Source organism: Cynocephalus volans, chromosome 15 (genome assembly GCF_027409185.1).
Source record: "Cynocephalus volans isolate mCynVol1 chromosome 15, mCynVol1.pri, whole genome shotgun sequence".
NCBI lineage: Eukaryota > Metazoa > Chordata > Mammalia > Dermoptera > Cynocephalidae > Cynocephalus > Cynocephalus volans.
Window position 1 is genome coordinate 46470098 of NC_084474.1, and position 23754 is coordinate 46493851.

Genomic DNA, 23754 nt, shown 5'->3' on the forward strand with positions numbered 1-23754 from the left:
GTCATGAAATAACCGATTTAACAATAAGAAAAGGTGATATTATACGTAATGTTTGGTGATAATCCAAAAATATCTTTAAGAGATGTGAAAGAACAAGAAAACACGGCTTTTTTACTCCAAATTTGAAAACCTAGCAGCAAAACAAACAATTTGCATATAATGTAGTGCAATGGGCATTTGTTCAAAAAAGACCCCCAAAGTCTTGAAACTATTATACGTAAACCAGAATGAAATCTATTAGGATAAGTGATTTAAAGATGTCCAGAGTAGCTTATCAAGAACTGCTAGACACTCTCACCTACATCACTGAATCATAAACAAGCTTATGCAAAACTGTGTTCTGGATAACTGACTCGTATGGCTCCCCAGTAACAAGCTCGGATAAGGCAGATCAAACCTAAGAAATAAGCAATTGCCCAAGAAACATAGGTTGCATGAAATCGCCTTGAAAAATCTTGGGTGCCAACCTAAAACAAAAGCAATATAAAAACAAAAGATTAGCAACTTTAAGAAAATACCTGGTTAGAGAAATTCTGTTGGCTTACATGTGATTTTTACGAAATTTATTCTCAAACTGAAGCCACAAAGTCCCTATAAAATACTAGTAGTTGTATCTGTTAACTATAACTGACAGAGTATTGCTACTTTTTTTAACTGTACATTTTATAAAGTAAAAAAAAAAGCAACGTAAAATATGTTGTCTCTAAAACAAACTTAATCTATATAACTCCTTACTATCATGTAACACAGTTGGACATTGTCAATAATATAGTACCAGGTGTACTAACTGTGGAAAAAAGGAGCATGGAAAGTAAATGGCAGATTAACAGATCAGTTCCTTCATTTTCTGGCACGGTCCCCATGCTGCCTGCTTAGCTTCAGTCTTCTATAAAAATAAGCCATCCTCGTTTGGGTAACAAATCTCTGCTTGATTTGTTCAAAGAGAAGAATGGCTTTTTAGACCTCCAGAGATGAATGAGTGATGCTTTGAATATAAGATACTCTGTGGCCACGCAAAATTGATTCTAGCTTTTGTAAAATGGATGGTAAAGTCCCCAATGTCAAGGACTTTCAGAAGGGTCCAAAAATATCGTTTCACCTGGATGGGTGAGCTCCATTAAAAACAGGTTCATGGATTGGGTTTCAGATTACCATAGTTCTTCAGAAGCTTCCAGGCCTGGCATGGCAGGGAGGCAGCCTCTTCAGGGATCACTGAAGGTGTCCCAGACTTTACCAGTGACCACTGATAAGGTTGAGAGGAAAAGATTCTAAGGGTAAAATGATACTCACAGTTAATCCAACTCCAATGAAAATACATATCATTCCAATGGTAATATATGCACAGCAGCGTCTTCGTGGAAGTGCACTACCCACTGAGGAGCTGCAAATTCATGAGAGCAAAAGAGAACATTAAATATTTACATAAAGATTCTCCATTTCAATGTTGTGAGTTCCTATCTATGCCTTTAGTAACATTATTTTATGTACTTTTATTCATCTCATCAACTTGATAAACAAGAACATGCATAAAAAGGTCATCTTTAGTGAGTGACAAAATCATAAATAGTGAATGTAATGTGTGATATTATTGTGGCTTTAAACAAAGTTCAAGCCTTGGTTATTGACAATATCTACAAACAGTCACTGTGGTCCGTAATAGTCTTCCAAGATAAAAATCCATTTCCAAAAAATCTATTCCAGAATGAAAATTCAGTGCTTTCTCACAAATGCCATTTGATTTTTTTTTTTATTTAACAGTCATAAGAGTATATGTTTAGTGTAGAAAATTTGGAAAATAGAGCTAGAAATAAAAAAAGAAAAGGAAAATTGCCTATAACCACATAAAATACCCAATCAACACTTTGGCATTATTTTCCTCCAGGCATTTTTTTTTTTTTTGTACCTTACCAATATAGTTTTTAGCATGAGCACTTTCCAATGTCATTAACTTTCTTAACTGGAATTCCAAAGTATGAATATAACTAACCAATTCCTTACTACTATACACTTAGTGTTTTTCCTATTATAAATAATGCCATCATTTAAAAGCATTGTTCTTATTTTTTATCATTTTCTTAAGTTTTTTTTAGAATTAGGATTACTTTTTAAAGGTGTTAAACTTTTAAAAGTGTTTTATTAAAACTGTTTTAATACACATCAAAAGGCCTCTAAAAAATTCAAAAAAGCATATACTGCTACCACACTTAATTGAAATTCCAAATCTAATAGTATTTAGCTCTCTCCACTTCTAATTTTGGTAATTTTCAAAATGATACAAGTATAGCAAAGAACAAATAGACAAATTAGGACTTTCTTCTCTGCCTAAACATACATTTATTTGTTAACATATACTATATGCCAGGCACTGTGTTAGTGAATGACATAATGAAGTATTGAAATTGTCTTTGTATAACCAGTGTTAAGAGCATGTCTAACACACAGTAATCTCTTAAGGAACATATGTTGAATTAGTGAAATACATAAATGCATAACTTACTAGGCATATTTAGAAAAGTGCTATTCCAAAGAGATTAATTTTGTATAAAAATAGAATTTCCTTTAATTCTCATATTTTTAAGAAAAATTGAAAAATTTGCTATAAATATTATCATAAGTGATCCTGAATACTTGAACCCAAACTTAAACATCTGGATGGCCTGGGAGTCATCATTAATTACTCTATTGTACAGTTCTCTGACTGAAGTTACTAGGACATGTACGATTCATTGCCTTTATGTTCTATTTAGCCTCAGACTATTTTTGGTTTTAATTCCTCTGCATCCATTTGGTAGTATTTCTTTATACCTCACAGCTGATCTTTCTTTTCATTATTACCTCTGTATGAAAAAAAACCACACGTAGTAATATCTACCTCCAGCTGTCTCTAATCTACCATGCATTAGAAGCCAACTAAGCTTATTAGAATTATGTATTGAATAAGTCAAAAGATTCAAAGTGAATATCAGAGCAGCTTTTCTGTGAGCCAAGAGAATACACTTGAGTACATTAATTTCAGTGCATGAATTCTGCTTAGAAAACCCATGCCCTTTTGTTCATCACTCAACTTAAACAGTCACTACTTCTGAGAAGTCTTCCCAGAAAAGAAATAAACTACTGCTACTTCACAACCCAAGTGCAATCTCTTCACGAGGGTAATGCAAACCAACAAGCACCTATTGCATGAATAATAAAATCTCTCACACATTGAATACACATGTGGTGTCTACATGCAATATACAAGTGTACTTCAAAAAGTTCATGGAATAATTGAATGAAAAAATAATACCAAACATTCCATGAACTTTCTGAAGTACCTTTATACAGTGTTGTTTAGCATGTGTTAAAACTTTATATGTATGTATGTTAAAATGTATGCTTCTGTGACTTGCCCTTTTTATTTGCTCAATACTCAACATGAGACTTCCACATTGATATGTGAAGATCTAGTTCATTCATTTCAAATCTTCCATTATATAAATATGACACAGTTTGCTCGTTCTCCCTGTTGATGAACATTCATTATTTTTCTTAATATTTTGCCATTATAACAATGCTGCCTTGAACACTCTTTTATATTTCCTCATGTACATATCCAGGAATTTCTCAAACATATACCTAGGAATAGAACTGCTGGGTTGTACTGTAGACATATTTTCAACATTTGGTATTGTTTCATTTTTAAAATTTCATGGGTGTGAATCGTATTTTATTGTGGTTTTAATATGTATATCCCTGTGTTCTAGCAAGGCTGATGATCTTTTCAAATGCTACTTGACTCTACGTTTCTTTTTTCTACTAATTGCTTATTCTTATCTATTGTCCTTTTGTCTTAGGCTGACTTTTGCTTACTGATTCATAGATAATATTTATATAATCTGGATACTATTCCAGGCATCTATATGTACTGCATATATCCTCTAATAGCCTGTGCTTTTAAAATTTGTTTTAAATAACATGTTATTGCTCTCCAGTATTTCAGTTCTATTATATTTTTGTTTCTCTAAATTTGTTAGCATTATTAATATTATTGCTATTGTTGTTTTTGCTATTTTATACGGTCAATGTTTCTGATAAATGCTTACAACTTCTCGATTTACCTTTTTTCCTTGTATTGTAGAAATTTAGTTTGGAATATATTTTTTTTACTTCTCTAGTTCATCTTTCAGCAGTTTTTTAGTGAGGATATAAGGATGGTAGACATCAAGGGTTTTTCTTGTTGTTGTTGACTGGTTGGTTGATTTTGCATTTGAAAATATCTTTATTTTACCTTCATTATTTTATGATGGTTTAGATAGATCTATAATACCAGTTTGATAGTTAATTTCTCTTAGTATTTTGAAGTACAGTTATTTTTAAACTTGATTTCTGGCTTCCATTGTTGCTGTGGAGATGTTTGTTGACAGAACTATCTTTTTCATATTGAAAATCTTTCTTTTCTCTCTGCTTTTAATATCTTCTATTTCTGTTTGGTTTTCTGCAATTTCCCTACAGCATATTTATTTATTCTGCTTGAATGTCATTATTCTTTTGGAATCTAAGGGTTCATATCTTTCACAGATCTAAAATTTCTTCAAATTTTTGTCTCATCTTTTCAAAATGACCTATTCTATCTTTTATTTTTTCCTTCTAAATCAGATATATATTAGATGCCCTAATATATATGTTCTCTTAATCTTACTTTCATTTTTGTGTCTCTAGGCTGGATTCTGGTTTAGTCACTTAACCTCTATCTTCCAGTCCATGACTTTAGTCCTCAGCTTTATATGATCTGCTGTTTAACCTGTCCATTGCATTTTAATTTCCATAATTTTTAATTTCTGCAAGTTCTATTGTTTCTTTTTATAGTCTGTCTGGCTATTTTTTTTTTTTTTTATTGGAGACTGTTGTAGATTCATAAGCAGTTGTAATAAATAATAGAGAGAGATCTCATGTACCCTTTACTCAACTTCCCCCAATGGTAACATCTTGCAAAACTATAGTACAATATTATAACCAGGATATTAACATTCATACAATCCACCAATATTTGCATTTATCATTTTACTTATATGTATATATACATGTTTTTAATTCTACACAATTTTATCACATGCACAGGTTCATGTGTCCACCACTACAGTCAAGATATGGAACAGTTCTATCTCAATAAGGCTGCTTTTATAAAGACACCCTTCTTCCTACCCACTCCACACCCCATGCCCACCGTACCATTATTATTCTGTTCTCCATTTCTAAAATTTTATCATTTGAAATTTGTTACATAAATGGAATCATATTGTAGGTAACCTTCTTTCACTGGCTTTTTCAACTCAAAATAAATTCCGTTCATCGAAGCTGTTGTATGTGTCAATAGTTTATTCCTTTTTATTGCTGAGTAGTATTACAAAGTATGATGTGCCACGGTTCGTTTAACCACCTGGATAGTTTCTGTTTAGGGCTACTAAGAATAAACTTGCTATAAACACTCATATACAGGTTTTTGTGAGTACCTGGTCATTTTGAAATAGTCTTTTATCTATTTCCTATTTTTTAAAAAAAAAAATTTTAGACATGGTTATATCATATTCTATATCTAATAATTGCAAATCCGAAGTCTTTGTGAGTCTAATTATGCTGTTTGTCATCAATGCCAATTCAGCTTACAGTATCTTGTTTCCTCATTTGGTTAGTAATTTTTGCTGAAAACTTATTTTGGCAGGCCTTAATACAAGAAATCCTGGCATGCATAGTTTAGGGGTGCCTTTATCCACAGAGAATTTCCATTTGTTTTTCCCAGGCTCCCCAGAGTGATTCCAACCCTAAACCACTTTAAATTGATTTCTGGGTTTTCCTAGACCATATAAATGATGTAAAATATAAACCTCACACTCATTGTTTATAAATTCTCCACTTTGTAATCATCTTTTTCTAGTGGATATTTTTTTTTTCCTGACCTACTCTTTTCTTGGAGAATAATACTTTAAGGACTTTATTGGGAAGGGGGTGTCATTCCAACTCTCTGCCTTCTGTGAAGTCAAGGCCTCTCTCTATCTTTACATGAGCATTCAAGTCTCTAGGTCCCTACTTTTGGCATATACCCTTAGGATAGCCCTGGCTGTCATTTCATTTTTGGCCCCTGGGGATTTTCTTAATTTTCATATGAGATGAGCTATGCATTTAAGTATGTTTGTTATTGTTATTATTTTTTTATATTAAGAGATATGAAAGTCAAAAGCATATACAGAAATGTGGACAGTGAATCCCCAAGACGAAAAGGTCATTAATTTTTCCCAAACATGTAACTATTCACTATTCAAATTATTAACTTTCCCCTTCACAAAAACATCCTATGGAACACTAGGATTATGATGGACACTTGGAAAATGCTAGCGTAGCTACTGCTGTAGAAATTTATAAGGGAAAAAGGTGCTAAGCAATGTTCCTTACAATTTTCAGATGAGATAGCCAGGGAAGGCTTTATTAGGTGGGGCTTAAGGATAAAGCAAGATGTGAACAGGCAGATGGGGGAGTAAGAAAGTCTTTTTAGCTGATAACAGTAGTATTGTTCAGGCAAGAAAAAAAAATGTGTTCAAGGAACAAGCAGCAGAATAACTTTTATCAGAGAAGGTTTCTGCATATGCATAGTAGAAGCAAGGGATATTTCAGCTAATTTGTGAAGTTAAATAGGTGTTTTTCATGCAGACAGCGTTGAGGAAGGGACTAGATAGGCCATTCCAGACCTAGCAAAATGAGATTAAGGAACAGAAGAAACTGTATAATATGTTGATGGAAGTAGAAGAATCTGTTGAGACTGGAACATAAGAGATTGTGTGCAGAGGTGCAAGAAAACAAAGATACCACTAGAAAAGTTAGACAAAGACTTCAACCTGAAGAACTGTATATACCTTGCTAAGAAGTTTAGAGTTTTATTTTGGATTTTAGGCAGTGCGCCTATGGTAAATTATATGGTACATTTGGGCAAATAATACTTATATGCTATGAAATAGACAAACGTACAATGAAAATGGCACCTCCTCAGGTTATGCAGTGTACAACCTGCACAACAGTACACTATGGCCATTAATTTGGGAGCTACTAATAGATTTGAAGTGAGAGACTTTAAAATCACATATGCATTTGGGACCATTACTCTAGTAAATGAATATAGAACTGCAAGGCTAAAGGCCAAGAGATGAATTAGAAAACCATTGCAGTAGTCCTGGAGAGAGATGCTAAATACATGAACTAAGGTAGAAATAGTGAAAATAAGAGGACATAATTGAAATGTCAAGAGACAGAATACATAGGACATTACTATCTGGATATGAAGAATGAAGAAAAGATATACTCAGATTTCCGACTTGGTCAGCCGGGCAGATGGGATAACATTCATTAATGTAATATATTCACCAATACATAGGGAAGATGAGTTTGCAGAGTAGGGTGGGGGATTTGGTCATGTGTTTGAGACATCAGGTTGAAATAACTATAGGCAAGATAGTAAATAGAGATTGTATAGTTGCATCTGAAGTGCCAAAGAGAGATCTGGAGTGATTTAATGGCATATAAATGACAAAGGAACATAGGCAAAAACCCAGATACAGTGTGGCCAAGTTTCAATTCTAGAGAAAAACAATATTTAACAAGAGAAAATTAAGCCAACAGAAGAAATAAAGGAGTATTCTGAGAAATGGGAGAAACCCAGAAGAAAGCAGTGTCTGGAAAACATGAAAATTTTTAGGAAAAACAAAAACAAAAACACAAGACGATCAACAAAACCAAGTGCTACAGGAAAAACAAGCAGGATGAGGATTGAACTACTGGAATTTGCAACTGGGATGTGAAAATCATCAGAGCAAATTCAGTGGCCTTGTGGGGACTGAAAGCTAATCATGCTTCACTCCAGAGGTAAGGGGATGCCACGATCAAATGAAGACATAAGCCTTGGAAAGAAGAGACCTGCTTCCCTCTGAGAAGATATGAAAGTGAGCACAGATATAGACAGGTTTATGGGTAGGGAGTGAGGGTGAGGGTGTTTACCAATAGCCTCACTCATCTCCCACAGATAGGAGGAGGCAATTTATCAGCTGACACCGGGCGATGGAATTGGGGGTACTGAGGTGGGGAGTTTAAGAGGAAAAATAAATATCTGGAGATAGCTGTTTTGGGGAACAGTGTAGGGAGTTAATCAAGGACACTTAAAAAGGAATATAGAAGGGCTGGCCCATGGCTCACTTGGGAGAGTGTGGTGTTGATAACACCAAGGCCATGGGTTTATCCCTATATATGGATGGCCAGTTAGCTCACTTGGGAGAGCAGGTGCTGACAACACCAAGTCAGAGGTTAACATCCCCTTACCGGTCATCTTTAAAAAAAAAAAAAAAAGGAATATAGAGCAAGGGTTTAGCTAAAGTGTAAAGCTATATACATTTGTTAAGAGTTAATCGATGTAGAATTGTTTCAGCTGTAGTTATTTTAGTAAAGGATGGGAGAAGCCATGGTCATTTGATCTAAGATTTGGGATTTGAAAAGCAGGTAGATGGGATGAAGACAGAAAATCTAGCAAACCTAGAGGTCTCTTTAATATGTTCAAAATGCATTTATCATCCTCTACCAAACACATTTCTCCTAGATCCTGCATTCCCTAGTTTAGTGAATGGTTCCACAGCCTCTCAGAAATAAGGTCATTCTTGACCCCAATCTCTCTCTCTTATCCTTTCACACCCAATCCTATCCATTCCACCTCTTTACAAAACACATCTAACCTTTGATTCCTCTGTACCTTTGCACAGGTAGCTCGTTCTACAGTGAATCATCCATCCTCTTTTTCACATAATTCTCACTCATCTTTCATAACTTAGTTCACATATCACTCCCTTCTGAAAGCCTTCTTTCTTCATCCCTTTCCCTCAAATCTGGATTTGGGGCTCTTCAAAGCAGAGCATGCTGGTCATTCCTTTTGCAAAGCACTTAAAACTTTATTGTAATTGTCTGTTCTCCTCTCTGTGCCCACAAGACTAGGTTCCTTGAAGGCAAGAACATGTCTTTCTTTGAGCATCCAGTACCTAGTACAGGACTGTCTGTTGAACTGCTGAATAATTATAAAATATAGAACTAAACAGCAAAATAAAAGGATAACATTTGAGTGTAAGAGTTTGTTGTTTAAAATAGTAGGAAGTGATTCACAAAGGAGTATATCAGTTACGTAGAAGAAATTATAATTATCAAGGATTAAATCAATGTCTGCTAGACTTAGGTCATTTTAACATAGTCCAAGTTGTATTTCAGAATGCTAGAACTACATCTCCAGTCCAGTGGTGGCCACAAGCTGCCCACTTAAAAGAAAAATATCACCTCCAACTACAATAGCCACAGCTACTGCATGAGTAAGAAACAGTAATATGAGAAAATGCTTCTTGGTCTCGGGAGCTCTGGGAAGCTTCCCTCACATGTTTTGTGAGGTAAACACATGACACAGTAGTTTAATAGTAATGAGTTAGTAACTCCTGCAACTTAAAAATAATTGTTAGGATATCTGCATTTAAATAAATAAAATTCTGTCATAAAGGAAATCATTCAAAAAGAAAAGAAATCTAGATACCAGCTATGAGTGTTCATGTGATAACAGCATCTGTGCTCAAATAAGTAATGAATGCCCTGAGTCCTCCCATGTTTAGCATGTGACTCCAGCTCTACAAACCTTCCTCTTGGAATAATGTTTAAGCTGATTTATTCCATGTGAATTTTTATGCAAGTTGTTCCCTAAGTGACTGATACAAATTCTTCTTCATATTAATACACTGTCTTGTGATATTTCAACAAATCACAGAGTATATAAGCATTCAATACTTCTTTATTATTAGCAAAAATATTGCCATTGTTCTAAAATAATTAAACAAGCAATTCCCTTGAGCAAAATCCTTAACCTCTCCTAACAGTTCCTCAACTGTAAAATCAGAATAATAATCCCTGCATTTCAGGATTCCTGTAAAGATTACAGCCAATGTATATGTGTATATAGCACAATATCACTGAGCTTAGCACAGTTAGCTAATCACAAAATGTTTCTGCTTTTTTTTTTCTGTAAAATATTTTTATTCAATTTAACGTTCTCAGTGAAAATACTTGCAATTTAATTTTGTTCATTTTTGTGGAAATACAGATAATACACAGAAACATGTATTGTTCACATGCATGTTTACATATGGGATGGCATGTGGGTGTGTCCCTCAAATGTATATTCTGTGTGTTTATTTGTGATTATCCATTTTGAATCTCCATGTACACACATGGAGAAATTAATCTTCCAAATACTTCAACATAGTTAAGAATTTGGAAGATTAATTTCAGAAAAGAAAAGGAAATATCTGTCCTTTTGAAGCTAAAAATATGTTGTAAAAAAATTATTCTCACAGGGTTACATTTAGTTGGAATCAGATCTAGCACATATAAGTGGAGAAATTTTGTTATATATACTCTATTTTTCAGACAGCTTTTAATTATTTTCTCCTAAAAACCATTCCTGGGATTTCTCCACCCTCAAAACAAGTAGGGTATTATATCGTACTAAGGATCACACATATTAAAGTATGATCCCATCTCTTCAATTTTAAAAATTGAATTATCAAAACATTGCAGTTTAACTTATTTTGCTTAAGTTATATTTCACACACATAGTTGGAGAACAATACTTTTTTGATTAAAAATTTGTTATCAAAATAAATGCTGTGCAGGAAAGAGTTAACATAGCAGGCTTAAGACTGCTATCCTTTGAAAGCCTTGCTTGCAAGTTTGGCCCTTCACTGGCATCTGAGAACTTAGATTTTGGGAGAGTTCCCTCCTTTAACTGAGTGGCTTACTATGCATAAATTTTTGTGTAAACTATACGGTTTATGCTGAACACCTGCTTTCCTTCTGGGAGTTTGAAATTTGGGTACATGCTAGACAGTAGTGTCTATGTGACTAGCTCTGACAGAAACTGAGTCTTGAGCATCCCTGGTAGACAACATTTTACGTGTGTGGTAACAATCCACTGCTGACGGACTCTACTGGGAGAGGATCCCTGGAAGCTTGTTCTGGGCTTCCTCCAGACTGCCCCATGCACCTTTTTCTTTACTGATTTTGCTTTGTAAACTCATACTTTTACTGTAATAAATCATATCTGTTAGTACAACTATATATTAATTCCTGCAAGTCCTCCTAGAAAATCAAGGAATCTTGATGTGGTCCTGGAGACCACCAACACAGATACTGTAAAATGTCTTTAATCAAAATGCCTTCTACTATTTTCCATTTTAATATTGCCTTTTGTTATTTTCCTCAGGTACACATTTAGGAGTAGAGAGAAATAGACTAAATAGTTAAGATAAACAAGAAATTATATGAACTTTGCCATCAGTAATAATTTTAATAGGCAGGAGACAATAAAAGCTAACAACCACCGAATTATGAACTCCAGAACAATTTGGGTTTTTTTCCTAGATTACAGCCCATTTTACAAATACAAACTTTTAACTATTTGCAATAGATTGTAACCACTTAGGACTTTTGAAAATCCTCATCAGGTTATTGATAATTTTAGCAATTATGTTTTCTTAGAAATTGATTTCCCTTTAGAGAGTGATAATCAAGCTCAATCATTTTCATTTTAAAATAGAATACATATTCGTTAGTTTAAATATGCCTTTTTTTTGGTCTTGAAAAGCACATATATATCAGGCATGCATTCATTCCATAGCATGTCTTACAATCAAAATCTACTGAAGTGAGAATTCTGAACTTTTAAAATTGTTCTCAAGTACTTCTCAATAGTATTTACAATGGTAGGAAACTTACATTTTTTTGCAGTGTGGGCATTTTGCCAGAGTGTTGAACCTCAGTTCCATCCACTGTAAAATAAATAAAGAGAGGGATTGAAAAGAAAAACAACTGAAAACTATCCAATCTGATAAAATGTTTCTTTTAGTTTAAATGTCATCAGGGATCATAGCAGAAGCAATCACCTTCTCATGGTTACATGAGCTTTTCCCTCCAATGCTTCTCTCCCCTCTTAAAATACAGTTTGGGATCCTGTTTTGAAATAGTTCCCATGACTTTTCCAAGGCTCTGACGCAATCTAGGTTTGCTTTACAATGAAAACTAAATGTAATGCCTCAATTAGGGTCATCTCTTTTGGCTGTATGTCTCAGTCCAATTCCAGGGAATGAAAACCTATGTCAGGTACCTTCAAAGTTGTTTGCCCTTTAAGTCTTGAGGACCAGTCTTGTAAATACTTGAATATTTAGATTGGTTACTAAAATGCAACTATTTATTCTACTTATGTGGGAAACCCACAAAATACATAAACTAAGCAAATTAGACACAGGTAGAACTAAAGTTAGGAAACTGCTTCCTGTTCTGTCATTTCTTATCCAATGTAACAAAAACACACTATTTCTACGGTACAATTTTCTCCTCCAATTTTCTTCCCTGTAAACATAGATAATGGAATGTCTACCTTCCTCACAGAAATGTTACACAGATACTTTGAAAGAACATGCAATATAAATTTAAAGTAAATATTTGCCCCATAAAATGTATTTTTAAATGGCTTTCTAAACTTCTATCTTATTTGTTTTTCTATATACCTTCTTGTAAAGGGTATATCTCCTTTACAGTTTTAGGGGAATTTCTTTAAGTACTTCATCAGTTTTATCATCAAAACAACTTTTACTTTATTAAAATTAATTTTTGTTTAGGATTCTAGGTCACCAATTTTTTTTTTCAGAAGGCTCAAATTCTAGTTACAGGGAGGTTTTAAAAACTTATGTATAGTCAAATATTTTTTTCACTAGGCTGGCCAGTTGGCTCAGTTGGTTAGAATACAGTGTTTAAAAAACCATTGTCAAAGGGTTTGGATCCCCATACTAGCCAGCCACCAAAAAAGAAAAAAAAACAAAAACAAAAACCAAACACCACATGTTTTCCTCACAATAGAAGATAATTTTTAGAAAATACCTGATAGGTGCTTTTTTTTCTTTTTACTTTTTCTTTCATGATTAGATTTAAGAAAAGAATAAACATATTTAGGTTTCCTGGATTCCCTTCTCTACTTTTATTTCAAACCTCATAAAATTTAGTTAACCTTGATATGATCTCTCTCAGTCACAGTAGGAACATATAGTCCCAAGATAAATGGACTAGAAATAAAACTTTACATGAATGTCCATTCTTTTTTCAAAATGATAATTTTTCAACATCTGAGAATGTCAAACCAAAGCCACATTTTTTTTTCAAGCAGCAGCAAATCTTTCTCTTACTTCTTAAACTTTCTAACAAGTGGATTTATTTCAAATTTACTCTTAATAGTAAAAATTGGAGAACTAATACGATAAACAGAGATTTATATGTATTTCTACAGAAATTGGTATCGAACATTACGAAGTGGAAGAATACATAAATATTATTTAGTGCAGTGCTTTTTTGTTTCTGTAACGAAAAAGGGTAGGATAGCTGCTGAACTTGTTATTTCAAATGTTATTTACAAATAACAAATTTAAATTTTTCATAGTTAAAATAAGCAAAATGGTTTGTGGAGGCAATTACAAAACCCTTAAGCTAATTCAAAATCCAAGATTTAAGGCTAACACAATGGAATAGGGACTCTAGAATTTTAGATGACCAACCTAAGGAGATTATTTAGTCCAATATTATGATTTTATAGTGTTCTTTATTTTAGCACAGATTATGCATGGTAAATTCAATTACAACTGACAAACAGTAGAGACCTTACTGTGTAATTGGTAAGTTACACAACCAGCAACCTAACATCTGGTTTTGTTGTTATCTCCAATTACTCCCTTAAAAGCAGTAAAGAGCAGAAAAGCAGCTAACATTAGAAATAATTATGTCACAATCTATTCAAGTGAATGCAAATACCCATGCTTTTGAAAAGAAGTTAACTTACTACTGTTCTCTTATCTAAAATGCTGCCTCTGCACTTATGAATCTTATTTCTGTTAGAAAGATTAACAGCAACTTCTCTAAAACCCAATGATTTCCAGTAGAGGTTTCCCAATATTTGACTTATTTCTAAATAATTCAGTGTAACAGATGGACTTAGTTTCCCCAAGATATATCTTGCAACGAATCTTAGAAGCCTCATAGAAAAAAACTATACTGCTTAAAACTAGTAATTTAATAGTATCCTACTGGAATATATAATTTTAATGGATACTATAAGCAACTGGTAGCACTTACTTTGAAGTAAGTTCAAGTTAAAACCATTGTCCTCCGCTATGGGACCAAATCATTTGTCCCAGCATACAAGTGAAGAAAATCTAATCTTGCCTGAAGGTACTAAATTGTCCCACTTCAGGGCCAAATTTGAACCATTATCTGGCACATATTGTGAGTTGTGCTAGTTTTTATCAGAGAATACCAACTGCTCTCAAATGTTGACTGACAAAGCTTCTAGATATGCCTTTCATCAGCAGCAGAGAACACCTGCCCCACAGAAATGCAATATTAAACTCTGCTGTTCAGTAGTGTTAAGAAACTTCTTTACATTCATGGAGGACTAGGTGAAGGCTATACATTCTCTTTATTCTTTGGGGAAATTATTTTCCAAACAATGTCTCTCAACATGCTACTGTGGCTAGATGATTCACTCAAAATGGAAAGGAGGATAAAAAATGTTTGGACATAAAAACTCCCTCTTGGATATTAGCGATGATGCATGCTAGAAGTGCTAAAGAATACTCCTATAAAAAACTTGTTTAATAGTTTCTCTCCTAGTAATTCAGAATGATTATGGAACTCTTTACTCATATACTCCTATTATTATCCTATTAAATAAATGTGCCATTTAATATACTTTGGAAAACACAAATCTAGCTTTTCTAAACTTTATTCATGGTTCCAGCCAGCTTATGAAATGAAGTGTGAATAGTACAAATACCTAATGAATTTAACTTTAGCATTATAACAATGATATATTAAAAGATGTTATTACAAACAGAATAATGCTATTGAGGACACAACCTATTATATGTCCTTTTATCTTAATCCATGGGAGAATTCTTTCTCAGGTCTCAGTATTCCGGTAAAAGGTTTTCATATGTGACCTTTTTGTTAAAATATAAATATCTTGTAATAGATCATATTTTCCTTTTTTCATTGACTCTAGAAAACTCAGAACTAAGATTTAGCCTAATTTTGCCAATTGTACAGGACTAAATATTATGCATACTTATATTCTTTCATGTGACTTCATATTACTTTTTCTACCCTTTTTTTCTTCATGATTCTTTTCATACTTTATTCTCTATTCTACTGCTGAATTTATCTTTGTAACCTATCTCAATCACTTGGGACCTTGTAAGCCAAGGCTAGAACAAAGTAGGGAATAGGTAAATGAATTATCCTGATAGTTAAAAGATTAAATAACAAAAAAAAAAACACTACAAAGGATATAAGATTATTCATGATCAGCATAATAATAGGTTAAGGCTGCAAGTCAGAATTAAGAGATTTGTAGTAGTGCATTCTTCACAACACTGAGCATCTCTCAATCTGAAACTCCCACCTTATAGTATGTACTGTTTCCCCCAATCGCCAAAAACTGTGTTCTACAGATTTTTGAAATCATCTTTAAATACCATATTTTAATCCAAAACATCCTAAAGAATTAAAGTTTTTATTCACAATTACTGTGCTAATATGATAATACAATTTACTTGCCTGCACTGAATATTAAGCAAGAAAAAGTCAGTTTTAGAAGTTCATCTCTGGGCCGGCCCGTGGCTCACTCGGGAGAGTGTGGTGCTGAGAACACCAAGGCCCCGGGTTCGGATCCCATATACGGATGGCTGGTTCGCTCACTGGCTGAGCGTGGTGCTCACAACACCAAGTCAAGGGTTAAGATCCCCTTACCGATCATCTTTTAAAAAAAAAAAAAAAGAAGTTCATCTCTGACTTGCATATTACTTCAGTAATTTTCTTCTGGGGAAAATATATAAGTGCATAAATAATTTTTCAAAATAACAAAAAACATATCACATAATATTTACCTGAACTCTCAATTCGGATCATTCTCTAGAATCCACTTCCAGATGATTCAAAAAAATCAAATATAAACCTTTGTAACAGTTGTCTTTGATTTTTTTTTTCCTCATTCCCTTTTTCACCCTATTAATAGTATAGTCAGTTTTCTCCCTGAAATTCTTTATGCTATTCCTGGCCATCATCATCACTTTTCAGAATAATAAAAGCCAAACATCTAGTTTTGTACCTCTTCAGGGTTGCCCTTTTGCAATCCATTTAATACATAGCATCCATATATGCAGAATTAAGCTCAAAGCTTTTCTACAGCTTTCCACTGCTGTTAGGATAATGTCTCCTCCTCTGGGCTAGATGCTTCTATGTGTGCACTAACAACACTCTGTGCTTCCCTACTCTAGTCTAAACACATGTCATGTAATTCTTGTATTAATTGCCTTTCCCTTCCTATAAAACTCCATGAAGATAGAGACTGTACTTCCTGTTCACCACTGTTTGCCCAGCACCTAGCCCAGTGCCTGATGTATACTCAATATATATTGTTGAATAAATAAAATGAGCTCACTTGTACAGTGGCTACAAGGATTATCCACAGCAAGAATTTGGTATATAAAACCTAACAGGGCAGAATACAAGATAGTTGTGGAAGGGAGATCTGTGAAGTAAGTTAAAAAGAAATCTATTTGGAAGATTTTTAAATGGTATTACTTTCAAAATATAATTTGTTCACATGTAAGAAAGAAAAGAATAAAAATATGTTTAATATATATTTAATTTAGTCAATTCACTTGACTTGTATCTACAGAGAGTATTATGTTACATTGTCAATATACAGTGATTTTTAAAAAGAAATTTATTACCTATCCCCACCAAGTATATCTTCTAATTTATGTACTTAGTCACAGATTTAATCAATATAATATAAATGCAAAGAAGAAGATTTATCTTTTCCTACTAGATGAGAAAAAATCTTATCAATTCTGGTTAAATGCAGTAAATTGAATAAATGCATTCATTTTGATTTCCGTTTCCAAACCTGACTAAAATGATAATAAATGAATTTAAAAATGTATAATGCCATAAGGACAAAGAGAATGAGAGGGAAAATGGTTTAAAATTTTTGGACAATGGAAAACAGATAGGTTTGGCAACTGACTTAAAGAAAGGGATGTTGAAATTTGACTGCCTACAGAGAGATATGCCTATGAAAGCAGGCTCATTCACTTGGAAAAACTTCAGAATAGTTCAGGTATTGGATGTACCAGGTACTTTCAAAAATAGGGGCTAGGGGTAGCGATAAAAGTAGGAGTATCATACCCCCATGTTCATTTCAGCATTATTCACAATAACCAAGATATGGAAAAAATACAAAAGTCCTTTGATGGATGAATAGATAAAGAAATTGTGGTACTGCATATATACCCAATGGAATATTATTTAGCCATAAAAAAGAAAGAAATTTTATCATCTGTGACAACATGGGTGAACCTGAAAGATATTATGCTAAGTGAAATAAGCCCAACACAGAAACACAAACACTGCATGATCATACCTATGTGTGGAATCTAAGATAGCTGAGCTCATAGAGACAGAGTAGAATAGTGGTTGCCAGTGGTTCAGGGGTGGGGATGGAAAATGAGGAGATGTTGATCAAAAAGTACAAAGTTTCAGTTAGGAAGGATGAATAAGTTCTGGAGATCTAATATACAGCGTGGTGACTATAGTTAACATTACTGTATTATATACTTGAAATTTACTAAGAGGGTAGATCGTAAGTGTTCTCACCACATACAAAAAAGGTGAATTAGCTTGAATGGGGTGGTCATTTTCACAATATGTATGTATATCAAAACATTAAGTTGTATACCTTGAATACATACAATTTCTGTTTGTGAATTTTACCCCAATAAAGCTGGGGGAAAAACAGGAATATCAGCTGGAAACTTTCTCCATTGCACAAAATCAGAAAACGACCCCTTCCCAACACATGCAAGGGAAGAGTGATTTATTCCGAAGAAAAATTGGACTAGAGAGCCTGTGGACTTCAGAACACCAGGCACAGCAGAAGGCCAGAATAAAATATGATTCTAAAAACAAAGGAATTAAAGTCTACAGCCTGAACAGTGGATAAGATCTTCACCCCTACCACCTCTCTCGTGCCCTAGAACGTTATCCTCCAGGCATATCTCTCACAAGAGATTACAGGACCCTTCCCCAGAGAAGCTTGCCCTAAAAACCAGAAAGATTTATTGATACTACAGCTGAAAACCCTTCAAAATAAAGGAAGGAACAGAGGATGAGGAGAGGGAAGAAGAGGAGGAAGACGATGAAGAGGAGGAAAAGGACGAAGAGGAGGAAAGGAAGTCATCCTCTAGCCCCTGCCTGCAAGAGAGTTCAATCAGTGGCTCACTCACAAATATACACAAACTTTTGAGTAAAACTTCTATCACAAAAGAAAAACAAATCAAAGAAGTAAGGAGAAAACAGACAAGGCTTATAGAAGAATAATACCTCAGAAAAAAATATAATTAATAGTTTTGGAAAGATGCCATAAAGAAGGTAATATTTTTCAAAAGGAAAAAAATAATCAGAGTACACATGAAGATACTTGAATATTAAAAATTAGTTAGATCATCTGAAATTAAAAACTTTAATTGTTTAAAAGGTCTATTTGAAGAAGCTTCCCAGTAAGTAAAACAAAAACCCAAAATTAAAACAATTATATATATATATATATATATATACACACACACACACACACACACACACATATATGTATATACATAAAGAAATGAAAGAAAGAAGTCAATTCAGGTGGTCTAATATAAGGAATTCAAAAAAGAGAGAACAAAGAAAATGGGTTGGACTATGAGAGGGCCTGCTGTGTACTCAGACAATGAGTTAAAAAAGACCCTCACAAAGGGACATCCTCACAAAATGGCAGAACATTGGAGAAAATCAAAGAGGAAAGAGGAAAACATGAGAAAATAAAGAGCAAAAAATACATCACATAAAAAAGAGCAGGAGTCAGAAAAGCAGCTGGTTTTCTCATCAATAGTGGAGCAAAGCCTTCAAATTTCTGAGAGGAAACAACTGGCAATTTAGGATTCTACATCTGGAGAAATTACAAAGTAAATGTGAGATTAGATTATGTATCTTTTCTCAGAAAGCAACGAGAGGATGTGCTCTACCACAATAAAGGAATAAACCAAGAACCGTAAGGATAGCATGGAATCTGACATAAGAAAGAGGTAAAAGGAATTTTCTGGATGATGGTGAAGGGAAGTCATGGGATGACAGCTGTGTAGCAGGAAATCTAAACAACAGATTTTCTGATGCATTTGACTATACGGACAGGAATTTCATAGTTCTACAAAACAGTATAGGAAAAACTAATTATTCGTACATAGAAAATTAAATCCAAAAGGGGGGAGGAATTATTTATAAATCCAAGAAAATGTTAAAAGCCATTCAAAAGAAAAACATACCATATTACTTGGCTCAGCTGTGAGCATAATTTACCTAATCATTAAAAATGTAAATACCACTAAATATTAACTGAACAAAATATTATAACTGGGAGTATGGAAGTGGGGAGGGTAATACGAGTGGAAGGGTGACATGAGTGCTAAACCTTCAATTTGCATTTTACAAGGTAAATCTAATATCTTGGGTAATATCTAAAATTGCCTAAGCAAAAAGAAAAAGGATAGGCAAACAATTTAAACACATGCAAGTAAATATCAGCAGAGCAGCTGAAAGAGTTGAAAGCATCTGGGGGATGTTAAATGGGAGTCAGTTAGATGAGGAGATGTCCACCATTTTCCCTGTAAGCTTTGTAATCCTATTTCACATTTAGAATTATGTACATAAATTACTTTAATAAAAATAAAAATTAAGAGGGAAAAACAAATCACTTCCACTTGCTTAAACTTATTCATTCCCTGTTTATAGCAGGTCTTGTTTACAGATTCCCACCTCGTACTCTGGAAAGTATCTTTAATACTCAGGTTCTAAAGAAAATCTTCTGTTTCCTATAGAGGCTGAACAACAAAAGAAAACCTGTTCTTTCCCTTCCTGAAGGAGTAAGTCATTATGAAATTATTTTTAAACTCAAACTTTGAGTTGAAGTTAAAAGTAGTTAAACAACTTCTATAACTTTTGCTCACATCAAAATACTTATACTTCCTTACTTTTTCTAATGCCTTATCTAATTATGAGTACCAGTATTAATTCCCTTACTCCAAAAATAATTTTTAAAAGTTGAAAATCTCTTGGTAAATTATAGTAAGAACTTTTATTAAATCTAGAAGTCATGAAGCAGGCCCATTGTATGAGAATGTGCACTATGTGGGCTGCTGAGGAGGTGAGTAGGCTAAGATTCAGGTGTTCACCAAGCCAAGATACCCAGGGAAATGAGCCTGGAGAAGGAGCACTGTTTCTCACTGGCTGATCTAGATATGCTCCTTTTTGCAACTGAACCGAACAGAGGATGCACCTTTTATCTAATTCACAAAAGATGCTGTATGTCCTAGCTGCACCTCTAATTCACTGTCTCCCTAAATAAGGCTCTGTTTTAATCTTTTGATCAATTTGCACTTGGACAAAACTATAAGACTGTAAGCAGTGGTCAATTCTGTAAGATCATGACCTATATTTACAGATTGATGTCCTATGACAGATATCTGGTTACTTACCAGGAATGTGTTTCCACAGTGCCCACACACAACCCTTGTGCCTTCTGGTTGAATTGGCAATGCAGGTTGGGCTGGCTGTTCTTCAGAAATAAGCATTACTGGGCCAAGGTTAATTATGCGTCTACTGTGGAAAGAGAACGGAAATAATTTCACTATCTCACAGAGACTGAGGGAAAAACCTGCACAACATATGGCCCAAAACATGGAATATATCATTGAAAATACATCATACTTGATCGATAAATTAGGTGAATTAAGTGTCAAGCTTTGGAGCCAAAATCACAGAAAGTAGCATTAGTCAGTTTCTCAAATGAAAAAGAATGAGTCTTTTTATTCTTGGGATAGAAACCATGTGTTAGGGTGTTGGTTCTGATCAATGGCCTCGGGAACCATTTAACTGCCATTTCCAAGTTTTCTTAAGTACAAATCATAAAACAGTGCTTATCATTCCCTATCTAAGAAGACAACTTGAGTTTGGTAGAAGACTGAAAAAATCAAAATATTCTATATTAAAAAAATAATGTGTGCCATGAAGATACCAAAGTGCTGTGTTACAACCAAAATTCTCTGAGCCATTTGGTATTTTTTGATGCCTCTGTAATCAGAGATGGAAAGAAAGCAAAATGGAAGCCTCTTTTCCTTTCTGTTTTTCAGTCTACTATCAGATGGGGCTATAAATGATTCATGTAACAGTCAGAAAGCCAGAGAGATCACGGAAAAAAACTCATTAAAGTCATTATATACATGTATCTGGGCACACCCATAATGGCATTTAGCATGGACAAATAATTCCAGAACTTATTACATATATTATGCTCAGCAGAGACTAGGGAGGCAGACAGTGGGACACACAATGACAACTTAAGCACTACCAGATAAGATTAATTATATCAAAGGTAAACTAACTGGTCATTTTTGAAATAAATTCAATGAATCACTGACTTACTACAGTGCATTAATCACTTATATAACATAAAGAAAGCATTCATTGTTCATTGAAGAATATCCTACAAAGACCTATGACTGTTAAGTTCAAACTAAGCATACCATTCCTTTAACAATAACAAAAATAGGTCTTATAATTACTGAGAGGACAAAGACTCAGTCTAGCACAAAGCCTGGCATATAATGAGCCTTTAATAAGTACTTGTTGAATGAACAAAAGAATGAATGAATCTTTATCTCTTACCAGTTGGGTCTTGGACATCCTATTCGTCGAGATGTGTCCTTACAAATGAGGAGGCAATTACAAGGACATCTAACATATTTCTTCCCTGTTGGGGGATTTTTGATTGGCTAGATAAGGAAAGAAAATGCAAACACAGCAAATTAATTGAAGTACAGATTTTCAAAGCTTTCTCGTGTTTAAAAAGGAAATGATTCCTTTAAAACTAAGGCTCCCCATAGTAGTACCAAAATACAGGTCAAGGAAAAGTGCATCGTAAGTGATTTCAAATAGCACAAGTCTTGGCAAGCACTCTATGAAATTTGGGGGCCTGTAAAGATTTAATTATTAAGGGCATATTTCGAAATTAATTTGCCCTGGCTTTTTAATATGGTAGGAATATTTAGTGTAAACCAAGAGTTGTTTTCCCTTTAAAATTCACAAGACAAGGGTGCCTATCTGTGGCCAGGTGCAAACATTCACAGAGGATTCTTACACCTGTCCAGGAAGAGCGAGGGCAATAAGAATAGCGAGGAAAGAGGAGTTCATGATAAATGTGAACTTTTCTTAAACTTTATTCATTAGAATATAAAAAGTGATGGGCCGAGCCCGTGGCGCACTTGGTAGAGTGCTGCGCTGGGAGCGCGGCAACGCTCCCGCCGCGGATTCGGAGCCTATATAGGACTGACCGGTGCACTCACTGACTGAGTGCCGGTCACGAAAAAACGACAAAAAAAAAAAAAAAAAAAAAAAGAATATAAAAAGTGATTCATTTTCTGACACACTTTAAAACTTTTAATAGCTCTTAATACTAGCATTTTTTTTTTTACTTTACAGTAAATGTAAAAGCAAGAATAAATAACACCAAAGAAAATACTCCTTGCAATACTAGGAGTTAAGCTTGTTAAATTAAACAATCTATGATGCGCTGAAAGGAATCTAACATCATTTCCATGGCATTCCTGCCAAAAATGTATAACCTAAAGCTAATCATGAGGAACCATCAAACAAATCCAAATTGAAGGACATTCTACAAAATAACCTTGACTGTACTCTTCAAAAATGTCAAAGCAATAAAAGACAAAGAGTAAGTTTCAGATAAAGAGACATGACAACCAAATGCAACATGTGAGTTTGATTTGACTCGAGAATCAGAATTTTTTTTTTCATAAAGGACATTAATGGAACAATTGGGGAAACATGAATTAGGTCAAAAGATTAGATAACAGTATTATATCAATGTTCTTTTCTCTCATTTGATAATTGTACTATAATTGTATAAATGGATGTCCTTGTTTTTAAGAAATTTACACTAAAATATTTAGGGATAAAAGAGCACCACGTCTGCAATTATCCTAAAAGGTTTTGAAAAAAGATTATTTATTTAGAGAGAGAAATCTAATGTAGTAAAATGTTAGCATTTTGGAAATGTGGGTGATGGGCATACGGGAATTCTTTGTACTATATTATTATTTTTGTAACTTTTCTCTGTGTTAAATAATCTCAAAACATTTTTTCTTTTAAATTTTAAGTAAATAACCTTGATAGAAATTTATAAAAGTTGACAATAAGCCACCTATTTTTTACTAAACTATATTACAGAAAACTAAATCTCAACACCTAAAATTCATAAACATCCAGAATGTACACCTATAGTATTTAAAGTATCAAGAAAAACAGAATTGGGGTTAATTTTTGTACATACAAAATTTACCATTATGCAAATGAGTGCCTGACAAAAGATAGTATTTGTTTTTGTATTTTATTCTCACCTCAATTCTAGATCTCAGTTCCCTCGTTTGTAAAACCAGGCGATTCAACTAGAAAATTTCAAGCCCTGGTCCTCAGTGCCTGACCATGTTATGTCATGTCTGG

General features: G+C 33.8%; 1 protein-coding gene across 1 annotated transcript in view; it reads right to left on the reverse strand.

The window, feature by feature from the left end:
• Window positions 1-323: 323 nt before the first annotated feature.
• The window catches only part of PIP4P2 (phosphatidylinositol-4,5-bisphosphate 4-phosphatase 2), a 49105-nt gene continuing 25674 nt past the window's right edge, over window positions 324-23754 (reverse strand). The window contains exons 3-7 of the mRNA XM_063080112.1: window positions 21904-22010; window positions 20715-20838; window positions 11815-11867; window positions 1291-1381; window positions 324-467 (exon numbers count right to left, since the gene is read on the reverse strand). Coding sequence (XP_062936182.1) covers window positions 324-467; window positions 1291-1381; window positions 11815-11867; window positions 20715-20838; window positions 21904-22010 — 519 coding nt within the window. The remainder of the gene's footprint in view (window positions 468-1290; window positions 1382-11814; window positions 11868-20714; window positions 20839-21903; window positions 22011-23754) is intronic.